Below are 14190 nucleotides of genomic sequence, written 5' to 3' on the forward strand. Positions count from 1 at the left end.
ATATACACTAGCTAGTACTATACATTTCTACTAGCATCTGAATGCTATATACTCTAGCTAGTACTATACATTTCTACTAACATCTGAATGATGTATACACTAGCTAGTACTATACATTCCTACTAACATCTGAATGTTATATACTCTAGCTAGTACTATACATTTCTACTAGCATCTGAATGCTATATACTTTAGCTAGTACTATACATTCCTACTAACATCTGAATGCTATATACTCTAGCTAGTACTATACATTTCTACTAGCATCTGAATGCTATATACTCTAGCTAGTACTATACATTTCTACTAGCATCTGAATGCTATATACTCTAGCTTGTACTATACATTCCTACTAGCATCTTAATGCTATATACTCTAGCTAGTACTATACATTTCTACTAGCATCTGAATGCTATATACTCTAGCTAGTACTATACATTTCTACTAACATCTGAATGTTATATACTCTAGCTAGTACTATACATTTCTACTAACATCTGAATGCTATATACTCTAGCTAGTACAATACATTTCTACTAACATCTGAATGTTATATACTCTAGCTAGTACTATACATTTCTACTAACATATGAATGGTGGGTTTATGATCATTTGCAAACTGCTTTCTCTGATGTCATATTTCTTGCTCACAAGTTATTGAGATTGACTCCTGAATATTACTTATGATTGTACTTAACGATGGGAAACAATCTAGTGGTAGGTATGCTCAGTGACTTACAGGTGTCTGTTCTCATTGTTCTGACTTCCTAGTGGTCAGGCTGAGAGACTCAATCCACTGTCAGTCATTCATATATCAGAGGGAAGGGCTTGAGCAGCCATTCAGTAATTAGCTTGATCTTTTGATATGTTGAAATCGTAATATCATATTAACCAGGAAAAATGAACAAACATTCAGTTTGAAATTGCAAAATGGATGTACAATCTGTAACTTTAACACTGATACCTGGAAATGGTAAATATAGCATTAGGACATGCAATACTTAGCTAGTTCAGGCTCTGACAGAACTGCGCATAGAAATATTGCTCTATGTTGATTATCCATAGCTGCTGCTTACCTACTGCAACCTGGTGCGACGAGCATTTCTACCTGAGAGTCTGCAGAGCTACTCAGAACATAAGCAGTTGGAGTACGGAGACTGGACACTAAGTAAATCAGAACTTCCCAGCGCCTGGCTGCCGCAATGTGTCAGGTGAGCTAGGTATAAACACACCGGCGAGGCTTTAAGTGTTTCAAACGTTTATATCATATACAGTCAAACATGGATAACTCGAACTTCAAGGGACCGCGCAAAAGTGTTCGAATTATCAGAGCGTTCAAGTTATCAGAGCACTGTCACAAGTCCATATATTTACTTATTTATTAGTAGATACATGTACATATACAAACTATAATATAAATCAAAAGCACAAATGGCTTGTTTCAAATTAAATGCTTCTAATGTAAAGTTTAAAACGTTTTCATGAAAAAGTATAGAGATTTTTCTATCACTTGAGATTGGTTTGTTGTTTGAGGTGATGTTATTGCCAGGACGTTTTTCAGATTGACATTGGCAAAACTTGATCGTTGTTGAAATGCTCAAAAGAAAAGACATTTTTTTCTTTTGGGGTTTTACCCACGATCAATTTTGCCGTTTCTTCTTGAAGTTTATGCAGTACCTTACTTTACCTGGGATTCGTTAAGAGCAACACTCCGAGGCAGTTCAATTAGAAGTTTTACGAGGTTTTACGGTACATTCTATATCACTCACGCTTTTTTAATAGATACTTATTGAATGTACACACGTATTCTGTGTTTAGGTCAAACGATGAATAGTTTTTTGTAGCTCAGACAACGTATACGTTTAATTACACCAATTTTGAGACGTTTTAAACATTCAACATTCCGACGTTGATTCAACACGGAATCAACATCGGAAAACTATTCATCACGGGCTAGCCGGGTCACGCACTCAAGGATTTTCGCCACGCACATACAAAACAACATGCGATTTTTGTTTTGTATGTGCGTGGCGAAAATCCTTGCGCGCGTGACCCGGCTAGCCCGTGCTATTCATCGTATCGCAGTATAAATCAATTTTCACCAAACTTTTAGAAAAGTCGTTGACAAAAATATTTTGCCGATGGTGGTAATAACGACGCTTATGAATTACGAAAAGATGAAGTTTACCTCTATGGCTTTGAATAAAGTGATTTTCTAAAGCGATAACAACCGTTTCGGTAGCCGTTGGGCAAAAAACAGTTCGAATTAACAGTGTTGAGTTCGAGTTATCTATAGCAATTTATCATTACGCGGGAACGGACCAAAGGAAATGTTCGAATTAACCATGTGTTCGAGCTGTCCGTGGACGAGTTATCCATGTTTGACTGTATGTAAGTTTTTCTTTGGAAAACTTCAAAATCGTTTGTGGAGGAACAAACATGTAACCATCCGAGCTAAGTCTAACGTATACAGAGCTGTAATTCTAACAGCCGTATTATGTGGAGCTGAGACCTGGACAGTGTCCCTGATTGGGCCCACTCTGCTTTCAGCGAATAAACGTTGGTGTGAAACTCGCTAAGCCTCTACCTTGCTGGTTAATTATCTAAGGACAGGCCTAGTCAACTACGCTATAACTGTAAAACAATTCATATTGAAAGGTTTATCAAAATGGTGGGAAAGCAATCGTTTTTACATGATCTTAACAATTATGTCAGTAAAAATACTTTTGCATGATTTAATAACTGGGCAGTTTGTTAAAACACTTGTTAGACAATCTTGAGTCACTACCCTTTGCTCTACTGCAATGCCGGAAGTTGATGAAATTAAACAAAAATAATCACTATTTATTTTATTTGTTATATGAGTTTGTAATATTTTATTACTCAATTTTGTAACAACCCATTTAATTTTTGTATTTCTCATTCGTTTTTCCTTGATATTAGTGCAAAGCAAGAACTTTTGGTCTGTTATTTCATGATCACAGGCATGTTGAAGTAGATCAACAGATGCATAATTACCTCGTCGGCAACTTGGCTTACCTAAAATCCTAGATAAAACCCACTACTGTGTTTTTACCTTTAGAGGGTAGCCACCATTTATCTTTTGTTAGTTGATAGATTCGTGAGTGTCGACGTTAAGCACCAGCATGAGATTCAATGCAGAGACCTTATTGCTTTTACTGGCAAGGTAAAAGGCTAGTTTATGGTAACTTACCACGCGCTAGTGGGAAATCTTTTTTGTTTTCTGTATCTCAATGTAAAAGTGTTACGGATAGAAGATGAATTATAGGGATTAAGTATACTCAAACCTTGATATAAGAAGCTATCTGTACACTCAAACCTTGACATAAGAAGCTGTCTGTACACTCAAACCTTGACATAAGAAGCTGTATGTACACTCAAACCTTGACATAAGAAGCTGTCTGTACACTCAAACCTTGATATAAGAAGTTGTCTGTACACTCAAACCTTGACATAAGAGGCTGTCTGTACACTCAAACCTTGACATAAGAGGCTGTCTGTACACTCAAACCTTGTCATAAGAGGCTGTCTGTACAATCAAACCTTGATATAAGAAGTTGTCTGTACACTCAAACCTTGACATAAGAAGCTGTCTGTACACTCAAACCTTGACATAAGAGGCTGTCTGTACACTCAAACCTTGACATAAGAGGCTGTCTGTACAATCAAACCTTGATATAAGAAGTTGTCTGTACACTCAAACCTTGATGTAAGAGGCTGTCTGTATACTCAAACCTTGTCATAAGAGGCTGTCTGTACACTCAAACCTTGTCATAAGAGGCTGTCTGTACACTCAAACTTTGGCATAAGAGGCTGTCTGTACACTCAAACCTTGTCATAAGAGGTTGTCTGTACACTCAATCCTTGTCATAAGAGGTTGTCTGTACACTCAAACCTTGACATAAGAGGCTGTCTGTACACTCAAACCTTGTCATAAGAGGCTGTCTGTACACTCAAACCTTGTCATAAGAGGCTGTCTGTACACTCAACCTTTGACATAAGAGGCTGTCTGTACACTCAAACCTTGACATAAGAGGCTGTCTGTACACTCAAACCTTGTCATAAGAGGCTGTCTGTACACTCAAACCTTGTCATGACAAGTTTTCTGTACCCTCAAACCTTGACATAAGAAGTTTTCCATACACTTAAACCTTAACATAAGAGGTTGTCTGTACACTCAAACCTTGACATAAGAAGTTGTCTATACACTCAAACCTTGACGTAAGAAGTTGTCTGTACAGTCAAACCTTGACCTAAGAGGTTGCCTGTACACTCAAACCTTGACATAAGAAGTTGTCTGTACACTCAAACCTTGACATAAGAAGTTGTCTATACACTCAAACCTTGACGTAAGAAGTTGTCTGTACAGTCAAACCTTGACCTAAGAGGTTGCCTGTACACTCAAACCTTGACATAAGAAGTTGTCTGTACACTCAAACCTTGACATTAGAAGTTGTCTGTACACTCAAACCTTATCATAAGAAGTTGTCTGTACACTCAATCCTTGACATAAGAAGTTTTCTGTACACTCAAACCTTATCACAAGAAGTGGTCTATACACTCAAACCTTGACATAAGAAGTTTTCCGTACACTTAAACCTTAACATAAGAGGCTGTCTGTACACTCGAACCTTGACATAAGAGGTTGTCTGTACTCTCAAGCTTTGACATAAGAGGTTGCTGTCAGGTATGAGGTAATGCTAATATTATTTGAGTAAGATGAAAGCAAACCATGTGAAGGAGACCTGTGTATTCATATATAAGTAAGGATTCACTAATAGCAGTGTTTCAAGACACTGTTATAACTCTTGAACAGTCTCTTGAAAAATTAATCAAGAATTATAAGAGTTGAACTCTTATAACTGTTCAACTCATAACTCATAACTGTTCAACTCATACTGCTGGCATTATAGGTTAGATGTTACTTTGGACATGGAGACAAATAGTTCATAAAATTTGGTATCATTTGACGAAAAATAGTATTCTAAGTCGATTGTAAGTCGAAGCCTTAACTGTACTTTTTGTTTCATGGGTGTCTCTCATAATATCCCAGTTGATTCTTTTTGTGTTTGCACTTTAATCTATTATTTCCAAAATATTCTTCCATTTCATTTTGTCATTTTTTTGCTATAAATCATGATTGTAAGCTATTGACATGTCAAGAGTCAATGATTCCATTATATTCTAGCCTTTGTTCTACATAATTATAGGACAGTACGGCAGTGTGCCGAGAGCCTCAGGAATGATTTACCTGTGGATTCTGAGTCAAGCAATCTCTTGCAGACTCTCGTATTCGACCTTAGAACTGATGCTATGAGGACGATTCTCAAACAGGTGACATGTCTGTCTTATATTCTCTTCCTATGCTCATTGTATTTATTAATAATTTAAAATTATTATTTTTACGGTCTCATCGCCTCATTGGTTAACTACAACCAATGGAATGCATTAATATCTGCCTTAGCTGATCACTATAGCTGTTTGTGGGAGTCGTCTTCTCATTTAAACTTCATTTGAGTGTGGCTATCATACTCCCTAGTTAAGTTTCACATGCTTTGAATATAAAATGTTTCCACACATTGGAGGTTATGATTTACCGTACTAGCCAATGAAATTGCCTCATTTTAGTATACATGTACACAGTTAGCATGACATTATTAAAATGGCACAGTTTATATTTGCTCTTTTTCGAGATATCTAAGCATAAGCTAGAGGGTAAGCATTTTTAGCTAATATCTGATACTGTATTTGATATTATATACTTTCTCTCAACCGTAAAATTCACCATGAGCTGTTAGTACGGTTCTAGACCCACCATGACAGCTCTCCATATCTACGTACCGTATCTGTTGTCTTCGTATGTTTCACCAACAGGCTCTATCTCAGGCTGAAATGACACGTATATATATAGCTTGCGTATTCAGGCCTACAGAAGAGTGAGTTACTACACTTTTTATGTTTGTTGATGCCTGCAGGCCATAGATGATGTACACAAACTGAACACGAGAGAAACTTGGATTCTTGACACTAATGACTCATCTGGTTCAACCACCCAGCTGCCGGCATTGTTTGAACACTGTATCAATGAGGCCATTAGCCATCTTGATGACATCATTATCATTGTCAAGCAGGGAGAGCTTGACATTTTCAACGATAAAGGCACACAAGAGCAGGCAACTGCTCTCTGCATAGACCTAGTCAAAGGTCTGCTTCATCTATCATTTACTAATGCTTTGAATGTCGAGTTCGTATTACTGGGTCTGGAAATATCTTTTATTAGTTGAAAAAAAACTTTTAAATCTCATTTTCCTCTCTGGCTGTCGGAGTTAACAGTCAGCGCTAATATTAAAGCTGACATCAGCTCTCTGCCGTGATTGACTGCGCTATAGCGTAAAACTTTCATTGCTAAATGGCTCGTCAGCTAGATGATATAAATTTTATAATACCGTAATGGGAATGGAATACATGCATACATATATAGCTTAAATATCCAGCATGAATATAACACTTTTTTATGGAAATGTTCTACCCGGCCCTCTCATGGTGTATGCGAATTCACACGATAACCAAGATGTATGAGTTTGATCACCATCGTAAGAACAGCTGGCTGTATAAACTCATGCACCAAGTTCAAATGTTTAAACTTTTTCTATTGCTTCTGTGAGCGCTGCTCTCTTTTTTCACCGTTAGGTTCACAAAATTAAATGCTTTCTTTTTTAAACTTTACTGCATGAAAACAATGTCAAAGTCACACATTTGTCTTAGATGTTTTTTGAAAACGTCAACATCATCGATCATCAACACTATAGCAAGTAAAATAGTAGAAAATACATTAATTTTCCGTGTTTATTTGTTACCGCTTGAGCAAAAGTGTACATATGTAATAAATAAAAATTGTTGTATGTTACCATTATCATAATGCCTTTTTGAGACGTTACAAAGGCTTACAAGGTTAATACTTATAGTCGTCAGAAGAAGTTTTCAAAAAGAATGTTATGGAAAAGTGTTTTTTGCCACAAGAAGACATACTAAATATACCCTGTGTATTGCTTATAGATGCAGTAGTTGAAACAGACCTGCAGTTGGGACTATGTATCAGGTATAAAGCAAGTATGATGAGAGTTCACCTTTTAAAATTTTTGTCGTTATGATGACAGTAGAATACAAAAGGCAGCGAGTATATACATTCATTAGGGCAGTGAATATATACATTCGTTAAGGCAGCGAGTATATAAATTCAGTAGGGCAGTGAATATATACATTCGTTCAGGCAGCGAGTATATACATTCATTAGGGCAGTGAATATATACATTCGTTAAGGCAGCGAGTATATACATTCATTAGGGCAGTGAATATATACATTCGTTAAGGCAGCGAGTATATGCATTCATTCAGGCAGCGAGTATATACATTCATTAGGGCAGTGAATATATACATTCGTTAAGGCAGCGAGTGTTGCATTGTTCATGGTTTGAACATTCATATTATAACCTCAAAGAAACATTTAAATGACCTTGAACAAAAGGTGATATAAGAAACTCGCGAAAAACAGGAAACGGGAGACGAGACATGGAGATGACAGAGTAAAGTTTCAAACTAAAAACTGATATGTTAATCTCTAAACATCTACCGAATAAACAGGTTCTTCAGGCTGGCCAGCCATCCCAAGCTATAATATAATTACTTATGAATATATAATAGTCAACAGCTTCATTCCCTACTAAAGACTACTAAGGTAATTATATAGAATAATACATCATGGTACCACGGTAGAATGAACTCACTACGACTACACTGAAGGCCACTAAACTGGAGAACTGGATTTCTACTGATTGTGATTGTTTACACTGCAGTGTTTTGGATCTTTTATTGAATTTTGTTACTTTGCTGACTGATAGTTATGGATGGTCTAAAGCCTCCTGGTGAGCTGTCCTTTGATGGCAATGTTGCGGAAAACTGGCGTAAATGGAAAATATCGTTTCAAAACTACTTGTTTGCTGTCAATCTGGTTCTGGCTCTAGCAGTTGGGACTCCTCCTGTTGAGCCAGTTGGGAATATAGCCATTGCAAAGAGGCAAGTTGCGGTTTTGTTGCACTGTGCCGGTGAGGAGGCAGATGAAATTTTCAGTCAATTTGAGTTTCAAGGAGGAAAAAGTGCTGACGTGCTAGATGATGTTCTAGAAAAGTTTGAAGCCTACTGCAATCCCAGAAAAAATATATTGTATGAGTGGTTTGTCTTTTGGTCGTTATCGCAGTCCGATGGTGAGCCAATAGACCTCTTTGTCAAGAGATTGAAAACTCAAGCTGCCAAGTGCGAATTTGACCAATTAAAAGACAGGATGTTGTTGTGTAGGATCGTCTTTGGGTTGTCTGATAACAAACTGAAAGAGAGGCTACTTCGCGATGGTGATATCACACTTGTTGGGGCTATGGATATAATAAGAGCCGCTGAGATAACTAAACAGCAATTGACCAAAATGGCTGAAGGTGATAAATCCTCTATAGCTGCTGTTGTAGTGGACAAGCCAGCGACTGCCAATAAAAGTTATATAACAAACTCAGTGGACAAGCCAGCGACTGCCAATAAAAGTTATATAACAAACTGCAAGTTTTGCACATACTCTCACCCGAGAGGTAGATGCCCGGCATATGGGAAGCAGTGCCGAAAATGTGGAGGTGCCAATCACTTTGAGAAAGCATGCAATGCCGCAGGGCCAAGGCAGTCTGTGAAAGCCATAGAAACTAATAATGAGAAGCAGATGGAAACGTTATTCATTGGTATGGTTAATGCTCCGGAGACGGTTTCTAAATCTTAGTATGAGACTCTAGTTCTTTCAAGCTGTAATGATCACAGTTCGGTAGCTTTTAAAATTGATACTGGTGCTCAGACCAATGCTGTTACCAAAGAGATCCTCAACAAACTGAATGCCGAAATGAAACCCAGCAACGTGAAACTGAAAGGCTACAACAATGCCGACAACAAATCATGGATATATGGAGCTGAAGGTCAAACACAGACAAGAACAGAGTGTGCAAAGGTTTGAAGTAGTCGATAATGGACTGTGTCCTATTTTAGGCCTAGAAGCATCCGAAATGTTAGGCATTGTGAAGCGTGTCAATGAAGTAACCACCTCTGATCTACTGGAGAAATATGCAGATGTGTTTGAAGGTATTGATTGTTTGTCAGGTGAACATGAAATCTCTGTGGATCCCACAGTGAAACCTGTCATTCATGCTCCACGGAGAGTACCTATCAGTGTGACAGATAAACTCAAGAGTGAACTCGAGAGCATGAAAAAATCGAACATTATTGCTAAAGTCGAAGAACCTACACCATGGGTAAACAGTCTTGTGTGTGTTGAAAAAAAGGACGGAAGCTTGAGAATATGTCTAGATCCGAAAGATTTGAACAAAGCTGTCATGAGAGAGCACCATCGAATACCTACAATGGAAGACACAGCCTTTAAGTTCACAGGCATGAGGTACTTTACAACACTGGACATGAAGCATGGGTATTGGCACATACCTTTATCAAAGAAGAGCAGTCTGTTGACGACATTCAACACCCCGTTTGGGCGATACTGTTATCGTCGATTACCATTTGGCCTTCATTCAGCAGCTGAAGTTTTTGAAAAGAAAGTGGAGCAATGCTTCGAAGGAATCCCCATGGCTATCTATTTTGATGACTTGATTGTGGCAGGTCACACTCAGATCGAACATGATGAAAATCTGGAGAAGGTCCTACAAAGAGCCAGAGAGAAAAAAGTAAAATTCAGCAGAAGCAAAATCCAACTCAATCAGTCTCAAGTCAAGTATCTGGGTCATATTGTGTCTGGTGAAGGACTGAAACCAGATCCCGACAAGCTGGAGGCGATAAGCGAAATGCCCAATCCCACAGACAAGCTGGGCATTCAGCGGATATTGGGCACTCTAAATTTCCTGCGCTCATACATCCCCAACATGTCTGCTCTTACCGAGCACCTACGAGCGCTCATGAAAACAGATGGGTGGTCTTGGGGCCCTGCCCAGGAAGAATCGATGAAAATGATCAAGCGGTTATTGACCAGTGAGCCAATTTTGAAGTACTTTGACGTAAAGGCAGATGTACAACTACAAGTAGATGCCTCACAAAGTGGGCTTGGGGCTGTATTGCTTCAAGGTGGCTAACCCGTAACCTATGCCTCGAGAGCACTCACTGATGCTGAGCGTAACTGGCCACAAATCGATAAGGAGTTATTGGCCATTGTCTTCGGATGCGAAAGATTCCACAGCTACCCTTACGGTCGCCCAGTTAATGTGCAAACAGATCATAGGCCTCTGGTGAGTATTGTCAATAAGCCACTCCAAAAAGCTTCTACTAGACTTCAGCGACTACTATTGCGACTCCAGAGGTATCAGATAGCAACCGGAACCTATGTACCAGGCAGATATTTGCACATTGCCGACACTCTATCGCGAGCGTACCTCCAAAAGATAACCAGTTATCAAAGAGATTTGGAAACTGAAGTAGTAATGATTCATACCTTGGAAATCAACTGTGGATTTGAAGAGAAACTCGTTTCGGCTTACAATGAAGATAATGCAATGCACCAAGTGTCTCAAGCTATACAGTCAGGATGGCCTTGGAGTGCAAGGAGCGAGGCTCCATCAGTGATTCATCCCTACTGGAATGTAAAAGACGAGCTGTATCAACAAGATGGCTTCATATATCTCGGTGAAAGGTTAGTGATTCCTCACAAAGAGCGTAGATATGTCCTCAACATGCTACATGCTGGTCATCTTGGCATCCAAAAATGTCGTGACCGAGCCAAGAGTTCCGTTTACTGGCCGGGTTTATCTAACGACATTCAGGTTGAAGTCTCCAACTGCAATGCTTGTACGAAATTCAGCAATCGACAGCTACGGGAACCTCTCATACCACAGGATATTCCCGAACTGCCATGGAGCAAGGTGGCCATGGATATTCTTGAATATAAATCTTGCAGTTATCTAGTAGTGGTAGATTGTTACTCTCATTTCCCTGAACTAAGAATCTTAAAACACAAGAGGGCTGAAGATGTTGTCATGGCCCTCAAGTCCGTTTTCTCAGTGCATTGTATTCCTGTACAAATCATGGCGGATAACATGCCTTTTAACAGTCATGTAATGAGAGAGTTTAGCGACGATTGGAATTTTACTATAGTAACGTCAAGCCCTCACTATCACCGCTCCAATGGTTTCGCGGAGCGGTACGTCCAAACAGTAAAGCAATTTCTAAAGAAATGTGAAGTCACTGGTGAAGATGTCTACAGATCTTTGCTAGCCTACAGAGAAACTTCGGTGTCTGGGTGTCCCTACAGCCCGGCCGAAATGTTGTTCAATAGGAGTATTCGAAGTGGGCGTCCAAGGACGACAGAATCGCTCAAACCGGCTGTAAGAGCTGGACATCAGTCGTTATTGCAAAAACAAGTGAAACAGAAAGAGTATTACGATAAAGGAACCAGACCACTGTCGATTCTTGAACCTGGTGACAGTGCTTATCTGCGCACAGACGAACAAGAAGAGTGGAACATAACGCGCCTAGGTCCTATCTCGACGATAACGGGAAGAATGTAGTGAGACGCAATCAGGCACACATTAAATCTCGTCCCTTACTCGAACGGCCAGAGGAACCAGCGATACCTTCTCGTCAACCTACTGGTGCCGCTGTCCCTGTAGATCCGGCATCAAATTTTCACTCCTCTGCAGAAGCTACGTCGGGCCCAAGCGTCCTTCCTGATGTTAGATCGCCTCGGGCTCCACGTGCCTCGCGTTGCATCCCACACCCAAAATATGGGGATTACGAGATGAAGTAATTAATTACTTCATCATCAACACTATATTTACATAGACACTATATCTACGCTGCTATTATCATATGTCTAATCGCTTTTGTTTCTCTACTATAAGAAAAGAAAGATGTTGCATTGTTCATGATTTGAACATTTATATTATAACCTCAAAGAAACATTTAAATGACCTTGAACAAAAGGTGATATAAGAAACTCGCGAAAAACAGGAAACGGGAGATGAGACATGGAGATGACACAGTAAAGTTTCAAACTAAAAACTGATATGTTAATCTCTAAACATCTACCGAATAAACAGGTTCTTCAGGCTGGCCAGCCATCCCAAGCTATAATATAATTACTTATGAATATATAATAGTCAACAGCTTCATTCCCTACTAAAGACTACTAAGGTAATTATATAGAATAATACATCAGTGAGCATATACATTCATTCAGGCAGCGAGTATATACATTTGTTAAGACTCTTTGAGGATCCTTCTACATAAAGCTATAATGTTGCTCACACTTTGAGAAGTGATTAAAGGTTTCACACGTGGTATTTTTCTTCCTTATAAACAGCTGGTGAAGAGTTTAGCCTATAGTCCAAGTTGTGACATAAAAAGCATAAAGGATTTAGCAAGGCTTTGAACTGATTTTTAACTGTATCCCATACTAGTTTTAAGAAAAATCGATTTTTTAAAGTTTGTTGACAGTGCAGATCACAAAATCTATCAAAGTTTAAGTGTATGTCTTTATTTTATATATAGATATATATAGATTGCTTAAAACTGTTCTGTTATGAATCAGTTCAAATGTTGTCCTGTAATTTTACATAATATAACCTTGCCTAGTTATTATCCAGTGTTGAAGTTGTGTTGCTAATAATGCGTATCCCTGATTTGTTGTTACAAAATATGTTATAGTAATTTCTAATAAATTAAAAAAAAGTAAATTTTCAAAAAGTCTTAAATATAGTGGCTCAAGTAGGAAAGAATACATTACCTAATTGATTAACAGAGAATTATGGGATGATTCGAGGAGATATTCTATAATGTGTAACATATTTTGTAAAATATGCTTGATGCTCATATCCTCATGGTTTTCTTATCTTCTTGCTGAAACCATTTTGAAACTTCATTTTTGATTTCCATTATTCCCTATATAGTCTGTATTCAGGTTATGGTTTAATAATGGAATCTATTGATAGAGGTGAGAGACGGTGTATTAATATATCATTGTATTTCTCATGAAATGGTGTACAATGTATTTACTTTACCTACAATTGTTCAAAAACTCTTTGTCACATCGAATCAATTCATATAAGAAATAAATTTGGTCGCTGTTTATTTTCTTGTGAATGCATATTCTGTGAAATTAGACATTTAAATTCATATCGATCTCCTTTGTAGCATATGTGCAAGCTCTAGAGAAGTGTGCATTTGAGGACCCTGCCTCAATGGACCCACAACCCAATGATTCTATACTGGACACTTCGAGCAAGTTGCTGGATGAGGCACCACCTGTCCGCAGACGGCTCATCATCACCCTCAGCAACTGCCATTATTCGCTTGCTAAAATCATGCCCCGCCTCGTTGAGACTCTTGATAAACATGGATATCACGGCACGAACAAGGTTTTTAATTCCCTGTTGCTTACTATGGCTCTATACTAGGGAGTTTGCAAAATGAATTTTGTAGTCAGATCTAATGAGATAAAGTATCAGCAATCGGCAGGAAATGTACTTGTTTTCATGTAAGCTTTTTGTGACTGGCGGATGTGACTTTTTTGGGTGTTTCTTATGGAATTCAAGACAATGGTAATAATCAATTCATATTCTACAAGCACCATTTTTCTGGTGAAATTTAATTATAAACTAGCCAGCGAAAGTGTTCTGTGTTTGGAGAATGGATTCAAATACAGCCGATTGGTAAGGATGTTTTGGATGTTTACCGCAGGTGATGCAGTTTGCAGAAGAGCATTTTGAGGTGCTGGATGAAAAACTTTTCAACCAATATATTGAGCTCAAGGTGGAGCCTATTCTCGGGGGCCTGGAGGACAGAATGTATGCGGGAAAATTTGACTGGGCAACCAGTAGAGAGCCATTAGCAGTTAGAGATTATATAAAAGACAGCATAACTCAGATTGTAGAGGTTTGTATTATCTTTAGATGGATAACTCTATGTTGAAGGTCTAGTCAGGGCTGTAGTGCGGATTTTGAGAAGATGTGTTTATTCTATTGCGTGTAGCGTACATGTCCTACAGGTGTACACTATTCGTGTAGCTCTCAAACCATGAGCTGTTTCTGAAGAGAACATGACTGTAAAATGGCTTTATTGGAACTGTTACGAGTAGTTATCAAT

At 38.5% G+C, this 14190-nt stretch overlaps 1 protein-coding gene across 2 annotated transcripts in view; it reads left to right on the top strand.

The window, feature by feature from the left end:
- LOC137403558 (exocyst complex component 2-like) overlaps nt 1-14190 on the top strand; it is a 43444-nt gene that overhangs the window by 27863 nt on the left and 1391 nt on the right. For both annotated transcript variants that reach the window (XM_068089513.1, XM_068089512.1), the window contains exons 14-18: nt 1066-1211; nt 5232-5355; nt 5997-6225; nt 13240-13463; nt 13786-13980. In XM_068089513.1, coding sequence (XP_067945614.1) covers nt 1066-1211; nt 5232-5355; nt 5997-6225; nt 13240-13463; nt 13786-13980 — 918 coding nt within the window. The remainder of the gene's footprint in view (nt 1-1065; nt 1212-5231; nt 5356-5996; nt 6226-13239; nt 13464-13785; nt 13981-14190) is intronic.

The sequence above is a fragment of the Watersipora subatra genome, chromosome 9, assembly GCF_963576615.1.
Source record: "Watersipora subatra chromosome 9, tzWatSuba1.1, whole genome shotgun sequence".
Taxonomy (NCBI): domain Eukaryota; kingdom Metazoa; phylum Bryozoa; class Gymnolaemata; order Cheilostomatida; family Watersiporidae; genus Watersipora; species Watersipora subatra.